Raw genomic sequence first — 23,225 nt, forward strand, 5'->3', positions numbered from 1 at the left:
TTCAAAGCAGCATGATGAGCAAGTCTACACTCCAGCCATTCTTGCTAGCTCTGGTCTGACAATGGATATGAATACTCGCAAGCCAGAAAAATAATCCGGATTTCTCAATGCAGAGAGATCATAAATCCTGGATGGTTTGCTCCATTGTCATTGAAGTGACATGAGATAATTCTATATTTAAGGCGGCAGGGGTGGGCAGTTTATCCTTAGACACATTCTTGTGGGGATAGTCATGCTTAATGCCATCAAGCAAAGGACGGACATCACTCCGGTGAGTTTATTCTTCCTCAGAACTGAGACCTTCACCAAGCCTGCTCAGGTTTTCCTCTATTCCATTGGGAAAATATTTTTCGGCCTCAAGGTATGTGATCTTCTCCCCTCTCAAATATGTAACTTGCTTCAAAAGGTTGTCTGAGATTCTTCCATTTTACTTTACATGAAATAATGGTTTGATTCCTATCCTACCAGCCTTTTATTTTATTTTACAAGAACATTTTGTTCTGTTCTTTTCCTCTATGTTACTATGAAGAGGAATACAATTAAAAACAAACAACCTATTCTTTTATATTAGGCCCCAAAACAGCTTATCCTTTCTTTAAATTACTTCTGTTTATTATTTCTAAAGTAGGTTGCATTTCTTTATCAATATAAGAGCTTGGGTGAGTGAGTGAGATATTTCCATCACATCGTATCAAATCATGGCAACGTCTAACCTTAATTCATGACTAATTCTTTTTATTTTAGGTAAATGCAAACTATAGCTTACAGGTTCTGATGAAACAGCAAACTGTGGTTTCCCATAAACAGGGACAGGATGTTCCTAATTCTCATATGCAAGCATGATGAATATTAATGGGGCAAGCTCTTGGTACTCATTTTTCTAACACTGCAGGCTGTTTAGATACCGTTCTCATATCCTCCCAAGGATTTGTGGAGTTTCAACAACTTGGCACTTCAACCTTAAAACCTGGAAAGTGTGTATTTGTACAGGCAGCCCTCGACTTAAAACCAGAATTGGAACCAGAATTCTGTTGCTAAGCAAGGCAGTTGTTAAACGAATCACACCTGATTTCACAACCTTTTTTGCCAGAGTTGTTAAGTGAATCTCAGCAATTGTTAAGTGAACCTGGCTTCCCCCATTGACTTGTCTTGTTATAATCTGTCTGGGAAGCAGGGGTGAAATGCTCCCAGTTCGGACCGGATCACCCGATCTAGTAGCAATGGCAGTGGGTGGTTTGGAGAACCGGTAGCAAAAATCCCTGCGCCCCCCACACCATGCCCAGCTGAGCTGCACGATCATCAGAGGCTTTTTTTTTTTTACTTTTAAAAGCATTTATTCTTCTGATGAAAAAATGCTTTTAAAAGTAAAAAAAAAAGGCCTCTGATGATCGTGAGGCTCAGCTGGGATCCTCAGAGGCTTTTCAAAGCATTTTTTTCTGCAACCTCTTGGCTTGAAGAGGTGGTAAAAATAAATGCTTTGAAAAGTTGCTGATGATCTCAGCTGAGTTGCCTGATCGGCAGAGGCTTTTCAAAGCATTAGAAAAAATGCTTTGAAAAGTTTTTTAAAAAAAAGTTGGCCACGCCCACCCAGTCACATTACCCCACCACCACCAAGCCACACCCACAGAACCGGTAGTAACAAATTTTACATTTCATCCCTGCTTGGAAGGTCACAATTTTGATCCTGGGACCATATTGATGTTGTGTGGGTAGTAAATGTGCACATCAAGAATAAGTCTCTATTTTCAGTGTCATTATGGTGTCAAAACGGTCGCTGAACAAATGGCTGTAAATCAAGGACTGTCTGTTTCATTATTTTATGATTTTATGATTTAAAAAAAAAGCTTAGTGACCATTCAAAGTTACAATAGCACTGGAAAAAGTGTCTTATATCATTTTTCATACTTACAATCAGGGGTGAAATGCTCCCGATTCAGTCCGGATTGCTTGATCTGGTAGCGATGGAGGCGGGTGGTTCGGAGAACCGGTAGCAAAAATCCCTGCCCCCCCCCCAATGCCCAGCTGAGCTGCACAATCATCAGAGGCTTTTTTTTTTTTTACTTTTAAAAGCATTTTTTCTACAACCTCTTTGGCCAAAAAATGCTTTTAAAAGTAAAAAAAGAAAATCCTCTGATGATCGCGTGGCTCAGCTGGGATCGTCAAAGGCTTTTAAAAGAAAAAAACCTTTTTTTCTTTTAAATGCCTCTGACAATCCAAGCTGAGTTGCCTGATCGGCAGAGGCTTTTTAAAAAAACCGAAGAGGTTTTTTTAAAAAGCCTCTACCTCTTCACTGAAGAGGTTGTAGAAAAAATGGTTTTAAAAGTTAAAAGCTCAGACTCAACCCCTCCAAGACCGAGTGGCTGTGGCTTCCGGTGTCCCGGTATAGTCAGCTGGTACCATCACTGACAATAGGGGATGAGATCTTGCTCCCCACAGAGAGGGCCCGCAACTTGGGTGTCCTCCTGGATTCACGGCTATCTTTAGAAGATCATTTGACAGCCGTGGCCAGGGGTGCCTTTTATCAGGTTCGCCTGATCCGCCAGTTGCGTCCCTTTCTGGATTGGGACGCCTTGCGCATCGGGACTCATGCCCTAGTTACCACCCATATGGACTACTGTAATGCTTTCTACATGGGGCTCCCCTTGAAAAGCACCTGGAGGCTCCAACTGGTCCAGAAGGTAGCCGCACGGGTGATTATGGGCACAGCTCATTACGCCCATGTAACACCTCTCCTGCGCGAGCTGCACTGGCTCCCAGTGGTCTTCCGGGTGCGATTCAAGGTGTTAGTTATCACCTTTAAAGCGCTCCATGGCTTAGGACCTGGGTACCTACGAGACCGTCTTTTGCCACCAATAGCCTCCCACCGACCAGTTTGTTCTCACAGGGAGGGACTACTCAGGGTACCGTCAGTCAAATTTTGCCGATTGGCGACTCCCAGGGGGAGGGTCTTCTCTGTGGGGGCTCCAACCCTTTGGAATGAACTGCCCCCGGAGATACGGAATATCCCTGATCTCCGTGCTTTCGGCCGTGCCCTCAAGACCCTGATGTTCCAACAGGCGGGGCTAAACATATGAACATGTGAATGATTTTTTTTAAATGTTATCTAATTCTGGGTTTTATTTAATTGGCCAAACTAAGTAATAATTTTAATTAGCAATTTTATGATGTTTGTGCATCTATATTTTTCTTGACTGTACACCGCCTTGAGTCCTACGGGAGAAAGGCGGTATAGAAATATAATAAATAAATTAAAAAAATTGGCCACACCCACCCAGTCACATTAACCCCACCCCCCATCCCCACCAAGCCACGTCCACAGAACTGGTAGTAACAAATTTTAGATTTCACCACTGCTTATAACCATTGCGCATCCCCATGATCATGGAATCAAAATCCAGAAACTTGGCAACTGGCATCTATTTATGATGGTTGCGGTGTTATGACCTTTTGCGACCTTCTGGCAAGCAAAGTCAAGGGGGGGAAGCCAGATTCACTTAACAACCGTATTGCTAACTTAGCAGCCGCAATGATTCGCTTAACAACTGTGGCAAGAAAGGTCATAAAATGGGGCAAAACTCGCTTAGCAACTAGACAGTTGCAACAGAAATTGGAGGCTCAATTATAGAGCCTTATAGAACCTACAAGATTAAGAGCCACGTTGCTAAGATGCCACGGCTGATGCCAGAGATGGTTACCAGTACTTGGGTTTCTTTCGAAGACAGAGGTCTTAGTTGGTCAGCATTGCTCATTTCAAGTTTGTTTATGCAACTGATTGCAAGTTTCATATTCTTTCCCTTTCAGTGCATTTACATCAGGGGTGAAATCCAGCAGCTGATTTATCTTTAAACATTTTTGCCACTTTCTCAGGGTTGTTGTGGTTTTTTTTTTTCCACAAAAGGAAACTTTCTAGACAAAAAACTATCTACCTGTTTATCAAACAGTGTGTTTGAATTTTTTTTTTTTTATTTGATTTGTATGCCGCCCTTCTCCGGAGACTCAGGGAGGCTTACAATGCGCTAAGCAATAGCCTTCATCCTTTTGTATATTTATACAAAGTCAGCTTATTGCCCCCACAACTGGGTCCTCAATTTACCTACCTTAGAAAGGATGGGAGGCTGAGTCAACCTTGAGCCTGGCGAGATTCGAACCTGCAGTAATTGCAGGCAGCTGGTCTTAATAACAGGGTGCTTTAGACCACTGTACTACCAAGGCTCTTTTTATTAAGAATTTTATTCTTAAAATATTAAGAATTTTATTAAGAGGAACATGAGTGAGGAGTTGTCACTGTTTTAATTTCAAAGAGACTTTTTTTCCCTAGCTCTCGGAGTCTTTTCGCTCTGAGATAAAGAACAGCAGTTCAGGATTTGTAGATGACCATGAGTTTCTCCATGAGCAAATTCCTCCAACAGACAGAATGTCCTCAGCCTTTGGGCTCCGTTTTCACAGCTAAATCACCTTGAAGCAGAGTACAGCAGATCCTTTGAGCCTGTGAGATTCTGAGGATGTCAGCAGAGCATTGGAACAGATATTGATGGAATCTAAGCCTAAAACCGTAAGGGACGCAGTGGCTCAGTGGCTAAGACGTTGAGCTTGTGGATAGAAAGGTCGGCAGTTCGGCAGTTCGAATCCCTAGCGCCGCGTAACAGGGTGAGCTCCCGTTACTTGTCCCAGCTTCTGCCAACCTAGCAGTTCGAAAGCAAGTAAAAAATGCAAGTAGTAAAATAGGGACCACCTTTGGTGGGAAGGTAACAGCGTTCTGGGCACCTTTGGCATTGAGTCATGTCAGCCACATGACCACGGAGACGTCTTCGGACAGCACTGGTTCTTCGGCTTTGAAACGGAGATGAGCACCACCCCCTAGAGTCAGGAATGACTAGCACGTATGTGCGAGGGGAACTTTTACCTTTACCTTTTTTAAGCCTAAAACTAAATCTCACGTATTACCTCAGAGGCAAGCAAATGGCTTCTTCCAGCAGAGGTTTTTTAAGGGCCAGAATTCATGCGAAAATCAACCTGTTTTCTTTTATTGTGTCAGAAGGCGGTTGGTTATTTTCACTCCTCTGTAAACTGAAACTTGTAATACTTCTCAGAGTTAACAGGAAACAGGAGATCTGAGGTAGATGTGTGTCATGTATTGTCACCAATACATGATTGGATTATGGAAGTACATTTGCACAATTCCTGCAGTATCCATAATGGTATCTTATGATCAGTGATGGGATTCAATTTTTTTTACTACCAGTAAATAAATTATATATTCTGTGGGCATGGCATCGCGTGGTGGGCGTGGCTTGGTGGGTGTGGCAGGAGAAGGATACTGTAAAATCTCCATTCCCACACTACTCCAGGGGAAGGTTACTGCAAAATCCCCATTTCCTCCCGATCAGCTGGGACTCAGGAGGCAGAGAATAGATGGGGATGGGGCCAGTCAGAATTTTTACTACTGGTTCTCCGAACTACTCAAAATTTCCGCTACTGGTTCTCCAGAACTGGTCAGAACCTGCTGAAAACCACCTCTGCTTATAATCTTGGAATATAATTTAAGGCAGGGGTCTCCAACCATAGCAACTTTAAATCTGGCAGACTTCAACTCCCAGAATTCTAGGAGTGGAAGTCCGCCAGGCTTAAAGTTGCCAAGGTTAGAGACCCCTGATTTAAGGAGTAGTTTTTCCCTCTCATTTTAATCCATAAAAGTCAGATAAAGGCAACTGTATTCCTCAATTTACAATTATCGCTTAACGACCATTTGAAATTATGACACACCAGAACAGCTGCTTTACGGCCCACAAAGCAGAGGTGGGTTTCAGCAGGTTCTGACCAGTTCTGGAGAACCGGTAGCAGAAATTTTGAGTAGTTCGGAGAACCGGTAGTAAAAATTCTGACTGGCCCCACCGCCATCTATTCTCTGCCTCCCAAGCCCCAGTTGATCGGGAGGAAATGGGGATTTTTACAGTATCCTTCCCCTGCCACACCCACCAAACATGCCCACCAAGCCAGGCCACACCCACCAAGCCACACCCACAGAACCAGTAGTAAAAATTTTTGAAACCCACCACTGCCACAAAGCACTTTGGCCATCGTAAAATATCAGTACACACACACACACACACACACACACACACACACACACACACACACACATCAGTCATTGTGACTGCATTTTGGATGCCTAACTGTGGAGTTGGGATCGTAGAAACACCCAGGAGCATAGAAGAGTTCAGAGGCAGAGGCATAAATAAATGTCTTAAACATATTTATTCATATGATAAAGCATATTAACTATGTACAACAGAGATCAAGTCTCATGTGGAACAAACATGAAAAGAGAGAGATGTAGAGAGCGTGATGGAAAAGGTTGGAGGGGGTTTTATACTCAGGGTAAGCCCCTCCTTTCCACATAGGGGTGGAGACACTCTCTGCCTCCACTGGTGTCTATATGACACATGTGCCAATGGCTTGCAAATACTTGACACTAACACCTAGACTGTATTTAGGACTAGTGGCAGCCTCCCACAGTCACATGACTGGTGACTTTTGCCAGTTTCTGGCATTTTTCCCCCCCGGTTTCTGGCAAAATACACCCATTCAAAAGAGTGGACTTGAACTTATGACTGCAGCATTTTTTTTTTTTTAATTTTGATTTATATGCCGCCCTTCTCCAGAGACTCAGGGCGGCTTACAATGCGCTAAGCAATAGCCTTCATACTTTTGTATATTTTATACAAAGTCAGCTTATTGCCCCCACAATCTGGGTCCTCATTTTACCTACCTTAGAAAGGATGGAAGGCTGAGTCAACCTTGAGCCTGGCAAGATTCGAACGTGCAATAATTGCAGACAGCTGAATGTTAATAACAGGCTTTTTTTAGTCTGTTGAGCTATCCAGGCTCCTCATTTTCTTAATGACCATGGTGATTCATTTAACAACCGTTGCATAAATGTTGTAAAATTCGGTCATACAGGTGCCTTGACTTCTGACTATAATGACATAAGATAGGAAATTCCAATTGTGCTTGTGAGTCAAGAGCTGCCAGTATAAATGGATATTGTACTTCCCACTTCCCCAAATGTGAAAAAAGACAATAAGCTGGACATGGTTTCCTCCTATTTTGTGTTTACACCTCTTAGGAGGCAGAACTGTGTAAAGTAGCTACTGATAATCCTCTCCTCCATAAATGTGTCTCATTGCCTTTAAAGTCATCCAAGCTGTGGCCCCTGTTACATCTTGTGGTGGTGAATTCCACAGATTAAATTCGTCTTCACTTTCCTAAATTTCCCTATAGTTTAGCTTTATTGAACTAATCTTGTATGAGAGAGAAAAGAGTATCTCCTACAGCAACTGATCAAGAGAAATCTTTGGTATAAAATTACTACCATTGTCCTGATAAGGATCTGCCAAATATTTGTTTATTGATACCGTATATATAATTGGTGATTTTCAAACATAAAAAATGCCCCAAGAAATAGTGCTGTGCAGATCATCAAGAAGGGTGCCCGTTTTTGCATTGCAAATCCTTTTTGCAAATTTGAGATGTTGTGAGTTTGGGATGGGTGGTCTCTTTTTTAATTTGCATCAGAGAAACAGTACCAGTAGTGGGTTTCAAATCCCATTGCTACCGGTTCACGCGTGGGTGTGGGCGCGCGTCAGTGGTGGGTTGCCCCCAGTTCACACTGGTTCTATAGAACCGGTAGTCAAACCGTCAGGAGGCTCCACCCACCGCTTCTGAGCATGCGCGCGGCCCTGCTGCAAACCGGTAGTAAAGGAAAGTAGAACACCACCACCCCCGGCGCGTGTGCATGTGTACACAATGCTTCTGCGCATGCACAGAGATGTCCGGGCAGGTGGGCGGAGCCTCCCACCACCGCCATTACCGGTTCACCCGATCTGGGGCGAACCGGTAGCAACCCACCACTGAACAGTACCCATAAAATTAGGGCGAGACACAGTTGCCATCCTAACTTTTTTGACTTCCCTCTCTTGAAACCCCAGCACAACCATCCCAGGCACAATTTCAGTGCCAATTTGGGAGCAGTGAAAATAATTCTTTTCATCCTTTCTGGTTCAATCGGTATTTGCAAAATCCTGGAGAAGCTGACTCTTCCACCCATTCAAATCAGCCACCTGTTCAAAATATGTGTTTGTACCTGCCAAGCATCCTATGCAGAACCTTTTCTCAGCTTTGGCAAGCACCAGTTCAGGCAGGCAGAGAGACAGGCAGGGCCTCATTCAAGGCCAAATCTGTTGCTTTTCCTTTTTCTGTTTTGCCCCGATGAAAAGAATTACATCACTTTTGCAGCAAAAAGATCTTAAGTCAGCTACATCGTGGCTACCTCACCCAGATAAGATTGCTGTGGAACAGGAGCGTCAAACTTGATTTCATTGAGGGCTGCATCAGGGTTGTGTTTGACCTCGTGGGAGGGAGCTGGGGGCATGGCCAGGGGGCGTGGCCAGCTCGACATCACTCATCGAGGCTCCATTTCCGGCCACAATGGCCTCCTGCAGCCCTCTGCCGGTGAAAATGGAGCCTGGGGCCCTCCCCAGCTCCATTTTCACTTGCAAAGGGCTGCAGGAGGCCGTCATGGCTGGAAACGGAGTTCAGGAGGCCTGCATGTGGTCCTCCCGAACTCTGTTTTCACCGGCAGAAGGCTGCAGGAGGCTGTTGTGGCTGGAAACGGAGCTCAGGAGGCCTGTGTGTGGCCCTCCCCAGCTCCATTTTCACTTGCAGAGGGCTGCAGGAGGATGCAGGAGGCCATTGTGGCTGGAAACGAAGCTCAAGAGGCCTGCACGAGGCCATTTTCATTGGCAGAGGCACTGCAGGCTGGTCCTTTTCTGTTTTCAGGGTAGGCCCATGGGCCAGATTTAAGCACCCTGTGGGTCGGATCCGGCCCATGGGCTTTGAGTTTGATACCCCTCCTGTGGAAGAAGCGTAAAGGATTTCAGAACAGGAAATTCAAGGACATCTCATTCGTGGCATTTTGCAAAGAAAAAAATCTTCTCAGATGCCCTAATCTGATCCTGATTACAGCCTTCCTCTTGCAGATCATAAGAACAGCAACATCAATAATAATATTGATTTGCATACTGCTCTTCATCTAATTGTCATAAAACACTTTGCCTCAATACGATCATCATGCAGCCAACAAAGCATTAAAATAATAATATGATCAAATCTTCTACTTCAATTAGAAGCAAACACATTAAGCTCAGCGGAAAAATGTATTCTGATATAGGTCTAAAGGCAAAAGGCTTACCAGTGAGGCTAGCCACATCAAGAACATCTTACTTGGGTACTTGAAACTCGGCCATTATTCATTAGTTGCACCACAAAAAGAGATCATGTTCGCAGATTCAGGGTTTACCAACAAAATCTGATCATCCAAGTCATTTTGATCCCGAGATCAACACACCTATACTATGAGACAGTCGTAGAAGTCATTGGGCAAACTGCACAACTGATTTAAGAATAAGTGTGATGTGTCTCCAGTTGTGCAAACTAGATCATGGTTGTTCCATTCCATGTTAACTGAAATTGGCAAACCATCTTCACCAAGCAGAGGGCAGTGCAGTCACCTAACCCAAATGATCATGACAGAGGTGCTATTCAGCAGGTTCTGACCAGTTCTGGAGAACCGGTAGCGAAAATTTTGAGTAATTTGGAGAACCGGTAAATACCACCTCTGACTGACCATCTATTCTCTGTCTCCCGAGTCCCAGCTGATCGGGAGGAAATGGGGATTTTGTAGTAACCTTCCCTTGCCACGCCCACCAAGCCACGTTCACCAGAACCGGTAGTAAAAAATTTTGAATCCCACCACTGGTTCATGAGATGTCCATGTGTCCTCCTGTCTCTCAAGCTCCTAGTCCGGATAAACTTCCTTGAAACAGATGTTTATTGCTTCATCCAGCTGGACTTCCTCAGTCCATTTAGCAATAGTTCTCTTTCCTTAGTTCTTCCTCAGTCTGTCAAGAACACTTTGAATTTTGAATTTAAGAAAACAGTTGTTCATCTGTCAGCTGGATTCCTGAAGCTGATCTTCTTGTCCTGAGCTTCACCAGTGTAAGAGTGATAGAGACATGTGCGCTGAGTATTTTTTTTGTTTCTTCACTGTAACACATGAGCTATTTTAAAACCTGTCAGTTGTGTTCAGGCGTAAACAGTTTATTAAAAGTCTTAGCTTAGCCTGATATGTTCCGATTAAAATTTAAAAAAAATGTTTTCAGGTACAGTATGTGGCATGCCATAAAACCAATTTGAAACAAGGGTCTCCTTAAATATAAGGAATATATAAATATAGGGAAGGGTTTTTAATAGATTTTTGAAATTATCCGTGTTATCACATTCTCTCTTTCCTTGCCTTTTCTCAAAATCTTGTTCAGGGGCCAGACTGTCTTGTTTGTCATAATTATCCTGTGTTTTCATGCCACCTCTTTCATTATTGTTCTTGCTTGTAGCCAATCAATTAAAGAGAAAAAGAGAGAATAATTCCACTATGATCCAGTTCATGCATTGCATCCAGCCGTTATTTTCTTAAGGAAGTCATCTTTGATTCGGTTTACATGTTCTGGCTAAATCAGAAATGCTGGTTTATTTACTGCATTGGCTGGATTCACACAACATGCCAAAGTGGAGCCAAAGAAAGTGCTTGATGGCTTTGCATAACATGTGAATCCGGCCAAGGTTTCTTGACAGGTAGTGAAGCAAAATCCCTCACCCCCGATGTTCTTGACTCAAGGAGCTGCCCTTCTCTTCCCCCGCCCTGGCATTTGCCACCTGAGACGGTCACCTAACTTTGCACTATGTTTGAATGCTGCATTTGTCCTCAGCCATAGGGAGCCGCTTCCTAAAATTCTTTGGCAGGGTAGATGAACGTGGCTTTAGAAGGCCACATGCATTGAATCCCCCAAGCATTTCAGCTGTGTCTAAATGGAGCCTGATCCCAGGGGGAGGGCTGGGTGGAGTGGATGGTATTGTACCTTGTCTTTGGCAGCCAACAGCACGAAATGGACATCGGCCAAGGGGAGCTGCATTGTTTCTCTCCCTCTTTCTATCTTTAAGAAAGCAACTGACCTAATCCCATTTTTGTACACTTCCCAGTCAGGCTTCTGAGAGTTTTCAAACATCGACATGACCATAAATAAGCACTCGTTAACCATTTCTTTCCCAGGTCTAGATTTTTTAAAAAAATTATTATTATTAATATTGTCCTGATCTTGTGTTCCCATATGTGTGACAATACCAAAAAAATGACCTTGGTATTGAAAATGAAAATGAAAATTATTTTTTTAGGCTTCAAAAGAATGCAGAGGTTGTGCCTTGATGATTAGGGGAATTTTGAGCTGGGTTTCCTTGTTTGTTTGTTTTTTTGAAGGTTGGAAAGAAGTATATTGTACATGTTAACCAGGGGTGGGTTCTACTTACCTTTACTACCGGTTTGCAACAGAATCACATGCGCAGATCACCCGATAACAACATCCGGGGCGGTAGGTGGAGCCTCCCACTGGTTTTACTGCCGGTTCTTGTAAACCGGTCCAAACCGGGGGCAACCCACCACTGATGTTAACCTATGAAGAGTTTAATGCATTTTATTTGATTCCTTCTATTCTCAGGATGAATGATGGAGCTGAGCATTTACTGGACAGATGCCCTTCCTGATGCCTACGTGGAGTTCGCAGCAAATATTTTCTCTTTGTGCCCTGATAGAGAAACAGCTTTCACTCAATCCTAGGTAATGAGAGTTGTTTCTCTATCAGGGCGCAAAGAGAAAATATCTGCTGTGAACTCCATATAGGCATCAGGAAGAGCATCCGGCTAGTAAATGCTCTGCTCCAATCAGTCACCCCAACTCCACTCCGATAAAAGGGATTACAGGGTTGTAAAAAGAAAAAAAAAGAGTTTGATCCCTTCTCATCTTCCTTCTCTTCACTTTTCTTTTTCAGTTTTATTGAGCAAATTTATTTATTTATGTAATTAATTAATATCTATGTCCCCCACCTCCCTGCCCATCTCCCCTACAAGGTGACTCTGGACTCTTGACGTTTTCTGGCAGACAGGAATCCTCTGATCTCCATCATGGCTACCCACACCTTTTACCACCACAGAGAAGAGGAACAGAAGGAAGAGAGACACCGCGATTTGCAAATGACTTCACAGACAAGAAAGTCCAAATTCAGGACCAGGTGAGTTTAGGAATTAGGAAAGTAACAGAATCCAGGTTGAGAGAAGGGGTCAGAGATATATCTTGTATGACCATTTAAAACCTAATGGCTGTGTTCCCACAACCTGCTCAACTTGTTGGGTTAGTTTCTGTGAAAGCTTGCCTATTATGTAAACTCAGCTAATTTGGGCAGGTTAGGCTTTAATGTACAATACACTGAAAATGGATATATTCAGTGGGTTGAGTTTCCATAGCACAGGAAGCTACCAAAACTTAATCATAATCAAACTCAACATATTATGCAAATGCATCTAGCACATCTTAATAATGGCGATCAAATCGGTCAGTCCTTGAGGAGATCAACCCTGACTGCTCTTTAGAAGGCCAAATCCTGAAGAGGAAACTCAAATACTTTGGCCACCTAATGAGAAGGAAGGACTCACTGGAGAAGAGCCTAATGCTGGGAAAGATTAAGGGCAAAAGAAGAAGGGGAGGTTAGAGAACGAGGTGGCTGGATGGAGTCACTGGAGCAGTCGGCGTGAGCTTAAATGGACTCCAGAGGATGGTAGAGGACAGGAAGGCCTGGAGGAACGTTGTCCATGGAGTCGCAATGGGTCGGACACAACTTCACAACTAACAACAACAACATCTTAATAATAGTCTCTGTTATTTATGCACAAGCTCTCCAGACAGAATATTTATTTATTTATTTATTTATTTATTTATTTATTTATTTATTTATTTATTTATTATTCAAACTTCTATACCGCCCTTCTCCTTTCGGACTCAGGGCGGTGAACAGCCAAAATAAAAGCATTTATACATAAGTTACAGTTAAAAAATAGATTTAAAATGATTAAATAAATTTGGCCCATAATTTAAAACTTATCAATTTAAAATCCGTATCAAATTTTAAAACCAACCATAAAATCAAGACAGACCGGCTAACTGAAAAAAATAAGTTTTTAGGGCCCAACGAAAAGTCCGGAGGTCGGAGATCACTCGTATCTCTGGGGGTAGATTGTTCCAAAATATTTTATTTATGAAACATTTTTATCATTGCCTGTTCTTTCATCCAAATATTTATGTTTCTAAATATTCACTTTTTTTTTTGTTCTGCCATCTCAACTTTCTTGGAACAGTGAAGAAGAAGAAAGCTTTACCTCTCTGGATAGGACTATTGCATCTGCTCTTGCGCTGACGACTGAAGTATCTTGGTATGTCCAATGATTTACGGGAAGGAATTATTTTCTGCGCCAAGCCTACACGATAAATATAGTTAACATTGTATTCTGCATCGGTGGACTTCTTTTCACCTTCTGCTATATTAAATATTTTGATGACAACCTCTGGATTTCTCTGAAGGCCACATCCACAGCCAGAGAAAAACTTTATGCGAAGAATAGAATAGAATAGAATAGAATAGAATAGAATAGAATAGAATAGAATAGAATAGAATAGAATAGAATAGAATAGAATTCTTTATTGGCCGAGTATGATTGGACACACAAGGAATTTGTCTTTGGTGTATATGCTCTCAGTGTACATAAGGAGAATAAAATACATTCATCAAGAATAAAAAGGTACAACACTTATTGATAGTCAAGGTTACTAATAAGCTATCAAATTGTACTAGGAAACAAGTAAAAACAATATAAATTGAAAGATACAAGAAACATGGTTATAGTAATAAGTGGGAGGAGATGGGTGATAGGAATGATGAGAAGACTAATAGTAATGTAGACTTAGTAAATAGTTTGACAGTGTTGAGGGAATTATTTGTTTAGCAGAGTGATGGCATTTGTGGAAAAACTGTTCTTGTGTCCAGTTGTTCTGGTGTGCAGGGCTCTATAGCGTCGTTTTGAGGGTAGGAGTTGAAACAGTTTATGTCCAGGATGCGAGGGATCTGTAGATATTTTCCCAGCCCTCTTTTTGACTCGTGCAGTATTCAGGTCCTCAATGGAAGGCAGGTTAGTTGCAATTGTTTTTTCTGCAGTTCTAATGATCCTCTGAAGTCTGTGTCTGTCTTGTTGGGTTGCAGAACCAAACCAGACAGTTATAGAGGTGCAGATGATAGACTCAATAATTCCTCTGTAGAACTGGATCAGCAGCTCCTTGGGCAGTTTGAGCTTCCTGAGTTGGCAGATAGTCCTCCACTTACAACCATTCATTTAGTGAATGTTCAAAATTACAACCGCACTGGAAAAAGCGACCTATGACTGCTTTTCATACTTATGACCACTGCAGCAGCCCCAGGGTCACGTGATAAAAATTCAGCCACTCGGCAAATAGCGTGTATTTATGACAGAGTCACGTGATCGACTTTTGCGACCTTCTCACAAGCAAAGTCATGGGGGACGCCAGATTCACTTAACAACCGTGTTACTAACTTAACAACTGCAGTGATTCACTTAACAACTGTGGCAAGAAAGGTCATAAAATGCCGCAAAATTCACTTAACAACTGTCTCACTTAGCAACAGAAATCTTGGGCTCAAGATCTGATCGTAAGTCAAGAACTGCCTATATCCACAACATAAACACCCTTATTTTCTAAAACAATAATAAATAGACCTCTAACAAGGTAATTGTCTTAATATTTATGCACAAATACTAACTGACATGTATCTGTGATACTAGCATATATATTTCCATATTAGCAAATTCCATTTATCTTCATATGTCATACGGTAAGTGAGTAAGTAAGTGAATAACCATAAATTACTAGTAGAGAAATGCCTCATAAAAATACAGATATGCGTGGGTGAGATTTGATTATTCACCTTTGTCTGGAGCCAGAATAAAAAGGCATCAAAAGGCATCAAAGGGGGAGATTCAGGGTTAGCATGAGGTCTATTTCTGAACCTGAAAAACTGGACTTTCCAATTCATGATTATTTTCCTCAGGGAAACCAGGATGAGACGGGAGGCCGCTGTACTAAACCTGGAGGACAGGGGAAAGAAGAGGATTCGTTTTGGGAATGACATGGAAAAGCTAGAGAAGGACGTCATCAGACACTGCCGGTTCTTGCGGGTAAAGGCTGACAGGATGGCCCTTCGGAGGAAGGTAAGAAATGGGGGTTTTGAAGGGCACCTGGAAGGAGATGGCTTGAACTATGAGTGCATTTAGTTCAAGATAGTTCTGGTTGCACCACAAGGCTAGTCGTTCAACCTCCCGTCTGTATGCAGATTCATCATTGTCTTGAATGAGACCAATCACTCTTGTATCATCTGCAAACTTCAATATTTTAACAGAGGGATCTTTTGAGAGTCATTGGTATATAGAGAGAAGAGTGGTGGAGAGAGCACACAGTCCTGGGGGGCTCCTGTGCTAATTGTGCAGGTATCTGATGTGATTTTGCCTAGCTTCACCTGCTGCTTCCTGTCTGTTAGGAAGCTTATGATCCATTTACAAGTGTGGTCAGGTACAGCTAGCTGATTTAGTTTAGCTAGAAGAATATCTGGAATGATGTTGTTGAATGCTGAGCTGAAGTCTACAAAGAGGACCCTTGCGTAGATCTTTGGAGATTCAAGATGCTGTAGGATGTAGTGCAGCAGTAGGATATTAACAGCATCATCTGTTGATCTATTTGTTCAGTAGGCAAATTGCAAGGGGTCTAACAGTGGATCCGTGATTGTTCTCAGGGGGCCGAGCATTAGTCGTTCAAAGGCCTTCATAACTACAGATGTTAGAGCAACCGGTCTGAAGTCATTCAGTTCCTTGATGGAGGGTTTCTTCGGCACTGGGATGATAATAGAGCATTGAAGCAAGAAGGAACATAGCACATCTCTAGTGATTTATTAAAGATGCGGGTGAAGATGGGGGCCAGTTAGTCAGCACAAGTTTTTAAGCAAGAACGAGTTATCTTGTCTGGACCAGTGGTGCGTTCCTCCTGGTTCCGCCCGGTTCTGCCGAGCTGGTAGTGGTGACGATATGACATCACCGAACCGGTTCTGCCCCCCCGGCCCCCCCCACCCCCCACATTATTCCTACCTTTTATTTGGCCCCACCCCCAATCTATTGCTGCCTCCTGAGTCCCAGCTGATGGGCTATAAGAAAAAAAACTGTTTAAACTCTTGCCGCGGGGCTTCAAAGGGCCGCCCTACAGCTGATCAGTGGTAAAAGGCAGTTTGGTGGTAGACTGATGCCTGCAAAAATACATGAGTAGACCAGTGCCTGCAAAAATAAATGGGCAGACCAGTGCCTGCAAAAATAAATGGGTAGACCAGTGCCTGCAAAAATAAATGGGTAGACCGGTACAGTTCTGCAAGCAGTTAAAAGCCTAGTAAACCACCTCTGCTAAATCCTAAAGAATTGTCACATGACCATCAAGCCATGCTCACAAAATAAGCCACGCCCACAGAACCGGTAGTAAAAAATTTTAGAACCCACCTCTGGTCTGGACCTGGTGCTTTTCCTGGCTTTTGTCTGTGAAATAGACTTTGCATCTCATTCTCTGTAATCACCAGAGGTGGTGGGCCCAATGGGATAGGTTAGGGTTAGATGGGATAAATGATACTCAAGGTTCTGTCAATTATCTGTCACTGCTCTAAAGTCTATTCTTTTTGACCTCCCGAAGCAGGCAGATTCCTAAATCTTAACATTGTTCATCAGGAGATTTGTTTTGATGGCAGCCTTTGTACCACTGTAACAGTCCAAATGTCAACGAGAGACTTTTAGGCAACTGTTAGTGTAGTCCTAGTCCTAGGCCAGGGGTCAGCAATCTGTGGCTCTGGAACCACATGTGGCTCTTTCACCCCTCTGCTGCGGCTCCCTGTCACTCAAAATATGCGTCACAACTGCCAATGTGCGACACCCGCCAGCACACGATTTATTGAGCTTTTCAACCCCTGGTAGGCCAACCATGGATAAATCTAAGAAAAGAAAAGTTTCAGAAGAAAACAGAACGTTTAATTCAACTACATATGCTAGTTTTGTGGTCGCTCAAGAAATAGTCAGGCACGGGAAGGGTTTTGTGGCTCCCGGTGTTTTCTTTTCTCTGAGAAATGGGTCCAAATGGCTCTTTGAGTGTTTAAGGTTGCAGACCCCTGTCCTAGACTAACCTGGCTGATCTGTGAAAAACTAAGCAGTGGGACACTATTGTTATTTAGATGGAAGTCACCCAAGAAATCTCAGATTATGCCCTGCCCTGAAGAATTAAAAATTTAAAAATCCCCAAAGATGGCAATGGTAGAGCAATTCCATATTGTTACGTGAAAAATAAATGGAACTGTCCAGGTGACACCCTGGACAATTTAACTCATCTAAAGGGAAGTGTTATTTTAACATTAACACCCAGAAGGTGCTAATAGTTCCCTGTCCCATGTCTGCGGATGTATTTATAGAACAGTAAGATAAAAGGTTATAAAACCGTCTGCATTCTCGTCCAAGGCTGAAGCGAAGGCACTACTGGAAAAGGAAGTGATGGAGCTGTTGTCCTGCCGGGCACCCATGTTTTGGATCCCGCTGCGGGCTCACACGGTCTGGGAGAGGATGAGCGTCACGTTGGAATGCACCATTCTGGCTAACCCTCAGCCAAAGGTCACCTGGTAAGTGGGTCAGGAAGAAAACGTTGGCATCGTCTCTCTCTCTGAAACTATGAAAAAAGAACTTGTTGTCCTTCTGAAAGATGGGTCTTCCATTGCTGGAAATTTTTAAGAAGAGGTTGAATAACTATTGGAAAGGGGGTCCTTAGGACTCTCTGAGCTTGTTTTCTTGCAGATGTTTCATTACCTAAAGAGTCTTGGTGGTGCAGCAGACTAAAGTGCTGTTAAGTAGCACCAGCTGCCTGCAATTACTGCAAGTTCAAATCTCACCAGGCTCAAGGTTGACTCAGCCTTCCATCCTTTCGAGTTAGGTAAAATGAGGACCCGGATTGTGGGGGCAATAAGCTGACTTTGTATAAAAAAGAACACCTCTGGGGGGGGGGGCGAAAGCCCTACTAAGCAGGTATATACAAAAGTATGAAGGCTATTGCTTAACGCATTGTAAGCCGCCCGGAGTCTCCAGAGAAGGGCGGCATATAAATCGAACCAATAAATAATAAATAAATAAACTAGGTGACATCACCCATGTTAGTAAGGAGTGTAGTTTGCTATCAGCTTATATTCTAGTGCAAAGGTGTCAAACCTGATTTCATTGAGGGCCACATCAGGGTTGTGTTTGACCTCAGGGGGTTGGGGTGGGCGTGGCCAGCTCGACGTCACTCATGTCAGGGGTGCCTCTGGTGGCCTGCGGTGCTTCTGCCAGCGAAAGCAGGCTCCCAAGATCCGTTTTCGGCTGCCACGGCTTCCTGCAACCCTCTGCCAGAGAAACGGCGAGCTCTGTTTTTACTGGCAGAGGGTTGCAGGAGGCTGTGGTAGCCGAAAACGGAGCTTGGGAGCCTGTTTTCACTAGCAGAAGCACCGCGGACCAGTCCTTCACTGTTTCCAGAGTGGCCCCGCGGGCCAGTTCTAACCGTGACCTAAGCTTTAACTTTATAGTTGGTGCTTCCAATGAACAGTCAGGTTAACTTCATTCTTCCTGCAGGCCCAAGAGAGTGTTTACAGTGGTGAAATCCATTTTTTTTTTACTACCGGTTCTGTGGGCGCGGCTTGGTGGGCATGGCTTGGTGGGCATAGCAGGGGAAGGATACTGCAAAATCTCCATTCCCATCCCACTCCAGGGGAAGGATACTGCAAATTCTCCATTCCCACCCCACTCTGGGACAAGCTAGAGGTGGTATTTGCCGGTTCTCTGAACTACTCAAAATTTCCGCTACCGGTTCTCCAGAGCCTGTCAGAACTTGCTGGATTTCACCCCTGCCCTGTTCTAGTGGCTTGCCTATCAGTGGTATGGGGGCGGTCTTAGAGATTCTTTGGTTAGGGCTGTTTACTGTTGGCTTCTTTGGAGATTTCTTGATTGGGGTTTTGTTTACTTGATTGTTGGTCTGATGTTAACCTTGGAGTTAATCTGTGCTGATCTGAGTGCTGATTCCTGGTGGAGAGATGGCTAGAGTCTTCTTTGTTCTCTTTTGGGCTGGTTGATTGTCTCTTTTGCATAGCCTATAGATGTTTTTATGTCTATCTGTCTATTGATGGCTAATTTGTCGGATTGCCAGGCTTCTAAAAAATTCCCTGGCATTGTTGGACTTGGCTTGGACTAGGATGGTCACATTTTCTTAACTGAAACTATGGTTAAATCTGTCTGTATGTTGTGAAAAGATATAGACGGCTTTAACCATAGTTTCAATGGAGCTACAAATGCTCTCCTCTATTGAATAGCCACTTGTCTGAAAAAGTATGATATCTCCTGCATGAGCTGGGGGTTGGACTAGAAGGCCTCTAAATCCCTTCCAACTTAGTTATTCTCATGTTCTGAAAAAGTCACGACCCAGTGGTGAAATCCTCCAAGGTTTGCCATGGGTTTGCTGCATGCGCAGGCGCAGTGTGCACTAAACACGTGCTGTGCATGCGCATGCACATGCACAATGCACACCAAACACATGCTTCACATGGAAAAAGGAGACTTAAGAAGGTAAGTAGAACAGCAAGGGAGGGGGAACAACTGTGCCGCTTGATTTAGATTCGCTAGAAAGCAAGATTTTCTGCTTTCTAGCAAATATAAATCGTGCGGCACAGCTGATCGCCGGAAATACCAGTTCGGACGAACTGGTAGCATTTTTTACTACCAGTTTCCCTGAATTGGTAGCTTTTATTACAACCGGTTTGCCCAAACCAATGCGAACTGGTAGCATTTCACCCCTGACTTGACCTCATCTGCAGATTGCTGACTTTTCAGGATTGTATCCTTTGGGCTTAGAAAGGTGGACATGGTTGAATATTTGATCCTGTTCACAGAAAAATAGCAAGAAGGAGAACTTTTATGCAGGTGAGGATTTATTTTTTCCCAATGGAGCATTTAAATGTGCAAGGGCTATTGCTTATTCCCTACAATTAGTAGGACATGTTATGTCTTGTTGCAGATATGGGAAGAACTGATTTCATTCTAGCTGATCCTCTGCTTTGCTTGCATGCTTGTTTGTTTGGTTTCTTTTAAGCGATGTTGTGAATGAAATCAACATATCTTCCTCCTCCGCAGGTGAGAGAGTTTACAGTTGGAAAACATTAAATGCGTCACCCGAATTCCAGAAGGAGGTTTTAAAGAATGCATCTGCTCAAAAACCATCCGATCTGGGGTTAAATTTTGATTTAGCTCAAAAGTTATTCTCTCTGGAAATCTGTGGTTGCTCTTACAAGCACCTTTTTTGTAAAACAACCAAAAATTTCTCACTTGCTTTCTATGGGGCTTCTTCATAACATCACATTCCCCTTCAGCTGGTCTTTTTTTTTTTTAATGGTAGTGGAAGATATTTCACAAATGCCAAAACTATAAATAAATTGATGATGATGATGATGATGATGATGATGATGATGATGTTACCAGGGCCGGATTTAGATGAAAAGAGGCCCTAGGCTACTCCACTTATGAGGCCCTTTCACCTGTAGTGAAAGTGTAATTTTAATTTTGCTAACAATTTGAATGTAGGCTCTTCCTGATCTTGAGGCCCTAGGCTGAAGCCTAGTTAGCCTATAGGAAAATCCGGCCCTGGATGTTACCTAGTTTGGTAAAGAAATGTCTGCAAGAAAAACAGAGAGCACCACGGACCCCATAAATAGATGGATAAGAGTTCTGTACCTGCTTGGAAACTCTTCACATACGAAAGACACTAGATTATTTGAAATAATAATAATAATAATAATAATAATAATAATAATAATAACAACAACAACAACAACAACAACAACAACAACAACAACAACAACGCCATGACCGTGTTGCTAAGATCATTCACTGGAAATTGTGCCAGAAGTTTGGATTTGAGTACAGCAAAAACCACGGGGAACATCAGGTTGAGAAAGTTTTAGAGAATGAAAAACTCAAGATCTTGTGGGACTTTAGGATTCAGACTGACAGGCACTTGGTCCACAACACACCTGACATAACAATAGTTGAAAAGAAAAAAGTATGGTTCATTGACATTGCAATACCTGGTGATGCACGGATTGAAGATAAGCAGCAAGAAAAAAATCACAAAGTACTGGGACTTGCAAATTGAAGTTGAGCGACTGTGGAAAAAGAAATCGTGTGTTGTCCCGATTGTAATTGGAGCCCTTGGAGCAATACCCAAAGGGCTACCCCGCTTTTTAGAAATTCTAAATTTGCCGGACTTGAACATTTTGACCCTACAAAAAAACACCTTACTCGGAACAGCTAACATCCTCTGACGATACCTTAACAGTTCCTAGGTCCTTGGTTAGGACTCGAGCTGCTGAGCTATTAACCAGCCTCAAAGGCTGTGAATCTCACTAAAGATTAAATAATAATAATAATAATAATAATAATAATAATAATAATAATAGCTTTATTGTCATTGTATGTTTATAACAGTATACCCATACAACGAAATTCACTTAACACCCAAAGACCAGGTCCAACACACATAACAATCCCCAAACACACCCCCACCCACCACAAATTCCCCACCCCTAAACCACCCAAATATCCACACAACAGTCCAAGTAATGCTGTCAGCTCATCACTGATGGTGGCCCTTTAGTTCATTGTTGAGTGTAATTATAGCTCTGGGATAAAAACTATTTAGAAAAGGTGTGGAAAGAAATGCTGTGGACCTCCTGTGGGAACAGCACAGCCTGATAAAAGTTTAACTGCTTTAATGAAATTGGAAACTCTTATTTCAAATAGTTTTCAATGTGTTCATTCGTTCATGCCTTCAGTTTCTGTAGTCGTCTCACTTAGTCAATGACTCTGCCTGCCTTACAATTCAAAGGGAATAACCCTATGTGATAAATCTTGGTGGACTTTCAACATTTGCAGAAACATCCCTTAACGATCTTCATATTTTCCTTCCCTTTGCACCTGACCAGGTTTAAAAATGGTGTTCGAATTGATCCTCGTGTTGCTCCAGCAGGGAAATACAAAATGAAGAATGAATTTGGAATGCTTACCTTAGATATCAGGAGGTAACGGATTAATCTGGGGCCAAATTTATATATATCTTTTTAATTGTATTTTAATGTTTGTAGTTTATGCTTTTACTTGGCTGTTCACCGCCCTGAGTCCTCAGGGAGAAGGGCGGTATACAAATTTAAAAATAAATAAATAAATAAATAAAATCTAAATAGGATTAATTTTTAGGATGATTGTAAGAACTCGCGAAGAAAAGGGATGTCACAAAGTTAAGAAAGCAATAGAAAACAAAGGTTGTGATTACATCCCACATTAACGCAGCTCACTAACGAATAGACAACTGCACTTTTGCAAGTTGTTAAGTTTGATGACTTTTGACCTTGGTTAGTTCTACACTTGGATAGTTTTTGTGCACAAACCATCTGGATCAATTGATGTTTCTATGTATGAAAAAAATATTATCTAGTGCCGTGATGGCAAACTATGGCAAGCGTGCCAGAGATAACACACAGCGCCCTCTCTGTGGGCATGCAAATCATCGCCCCGGTTCAGGTCTGCCATGCATGCACACGCGTCTCCTGCCAACCAGCTGGTCTTCAGGTCTCTCCCGCACATGTGTGGAGGCAGGGCGCATGCAAGGGGGCGCACATGCATGCAGAGGGCGGGATGTGTGCAGGGGGGCACATGTAGGGGGTGGGGCACATGCAGGGGAGACAGGCATGCATGCGTGGGGGTGGAGTGCATGCCTGGAGGTCATGCACACATTGCATTTTGGGGATTCAGGCACACGCATGCACACATTTTGACCACTCTGTCCGGAAAAGGTTAGCCATCACTGATCGAATGTATAGGACATCACACATGGACTAGCAATATAAATTAACATGAGTAAAACACAATAAAATATAAATGATAAAAAGATCTATGTTCTTTGGTGGGTCATGCAGAATGTTTTGAAGAAAAAAATTCAATTTTCTCCACAATTGTTTTTATTGGGTATAGTTAAGGGTTTTACATTGGGTGAAACAAAATTGATATTGTACATGATAACAGTAGCAAGATTGTTGATAGGTAAATACTGGAAAAATGAAGCTTTGCCCACT

General features: G+C 42.8%; 1 protein-coding gene across 1 annotated transcript in view; it reads left to right on the forward strand.

Moving 5' to 3' along the window:
- Nucleotides 1-260: 260 nt before the first annotated feature.
- The window catches only part of MYOM3 (myomesin 3), an 80,271-nt gene continuing 57,306 nt past the window's right edge, over nt 261-23,225 (forward strand). The window contains exons 1-6 of the mRNA XM_070950083.1: nt 261-361; nt 12,016-12,176; nt 13,297-13,371; nt 15,060-15,219; nt 17,545-17,702; nt 22,080-22,175. Of these exons, the coding sequence (XP_070806184.1) occupies nt 12,070-12,176; nt 13,297-13,371; nt 15,060-15,219; nt 17,545-17,702; nt 22,080-22,175 (596 nt within the window). The 5' untranslated portion in view covers nt 261-361; nt 12,016-12,069. The remainder of the gene's footprint in view (nt 362-12,015; nt 12,177-13,296; nt 13,372-15,059; nt 15,220-17,544; nt 17,703-22,079; nt 22,176-23,225) is intronic.

The sequence above is a fragment of the Pituophis catenifer genome, unplaced genomic scaffold, assembly GCF_029215685.1.
Source record: "Pituophis catenifer annectens isolate HBS135680 unplaced genomic scaffold, rPitCat1.0.hap2 SCAF_9, whole genome shotgun sequence".
Taxonomy (NCBI): domain Eukaryota; kingdom Metazoa; phylum Chordata; class Lepidosauria; order Squamata; family Colubridae; genus Pituophis; species Pituophis catenifer.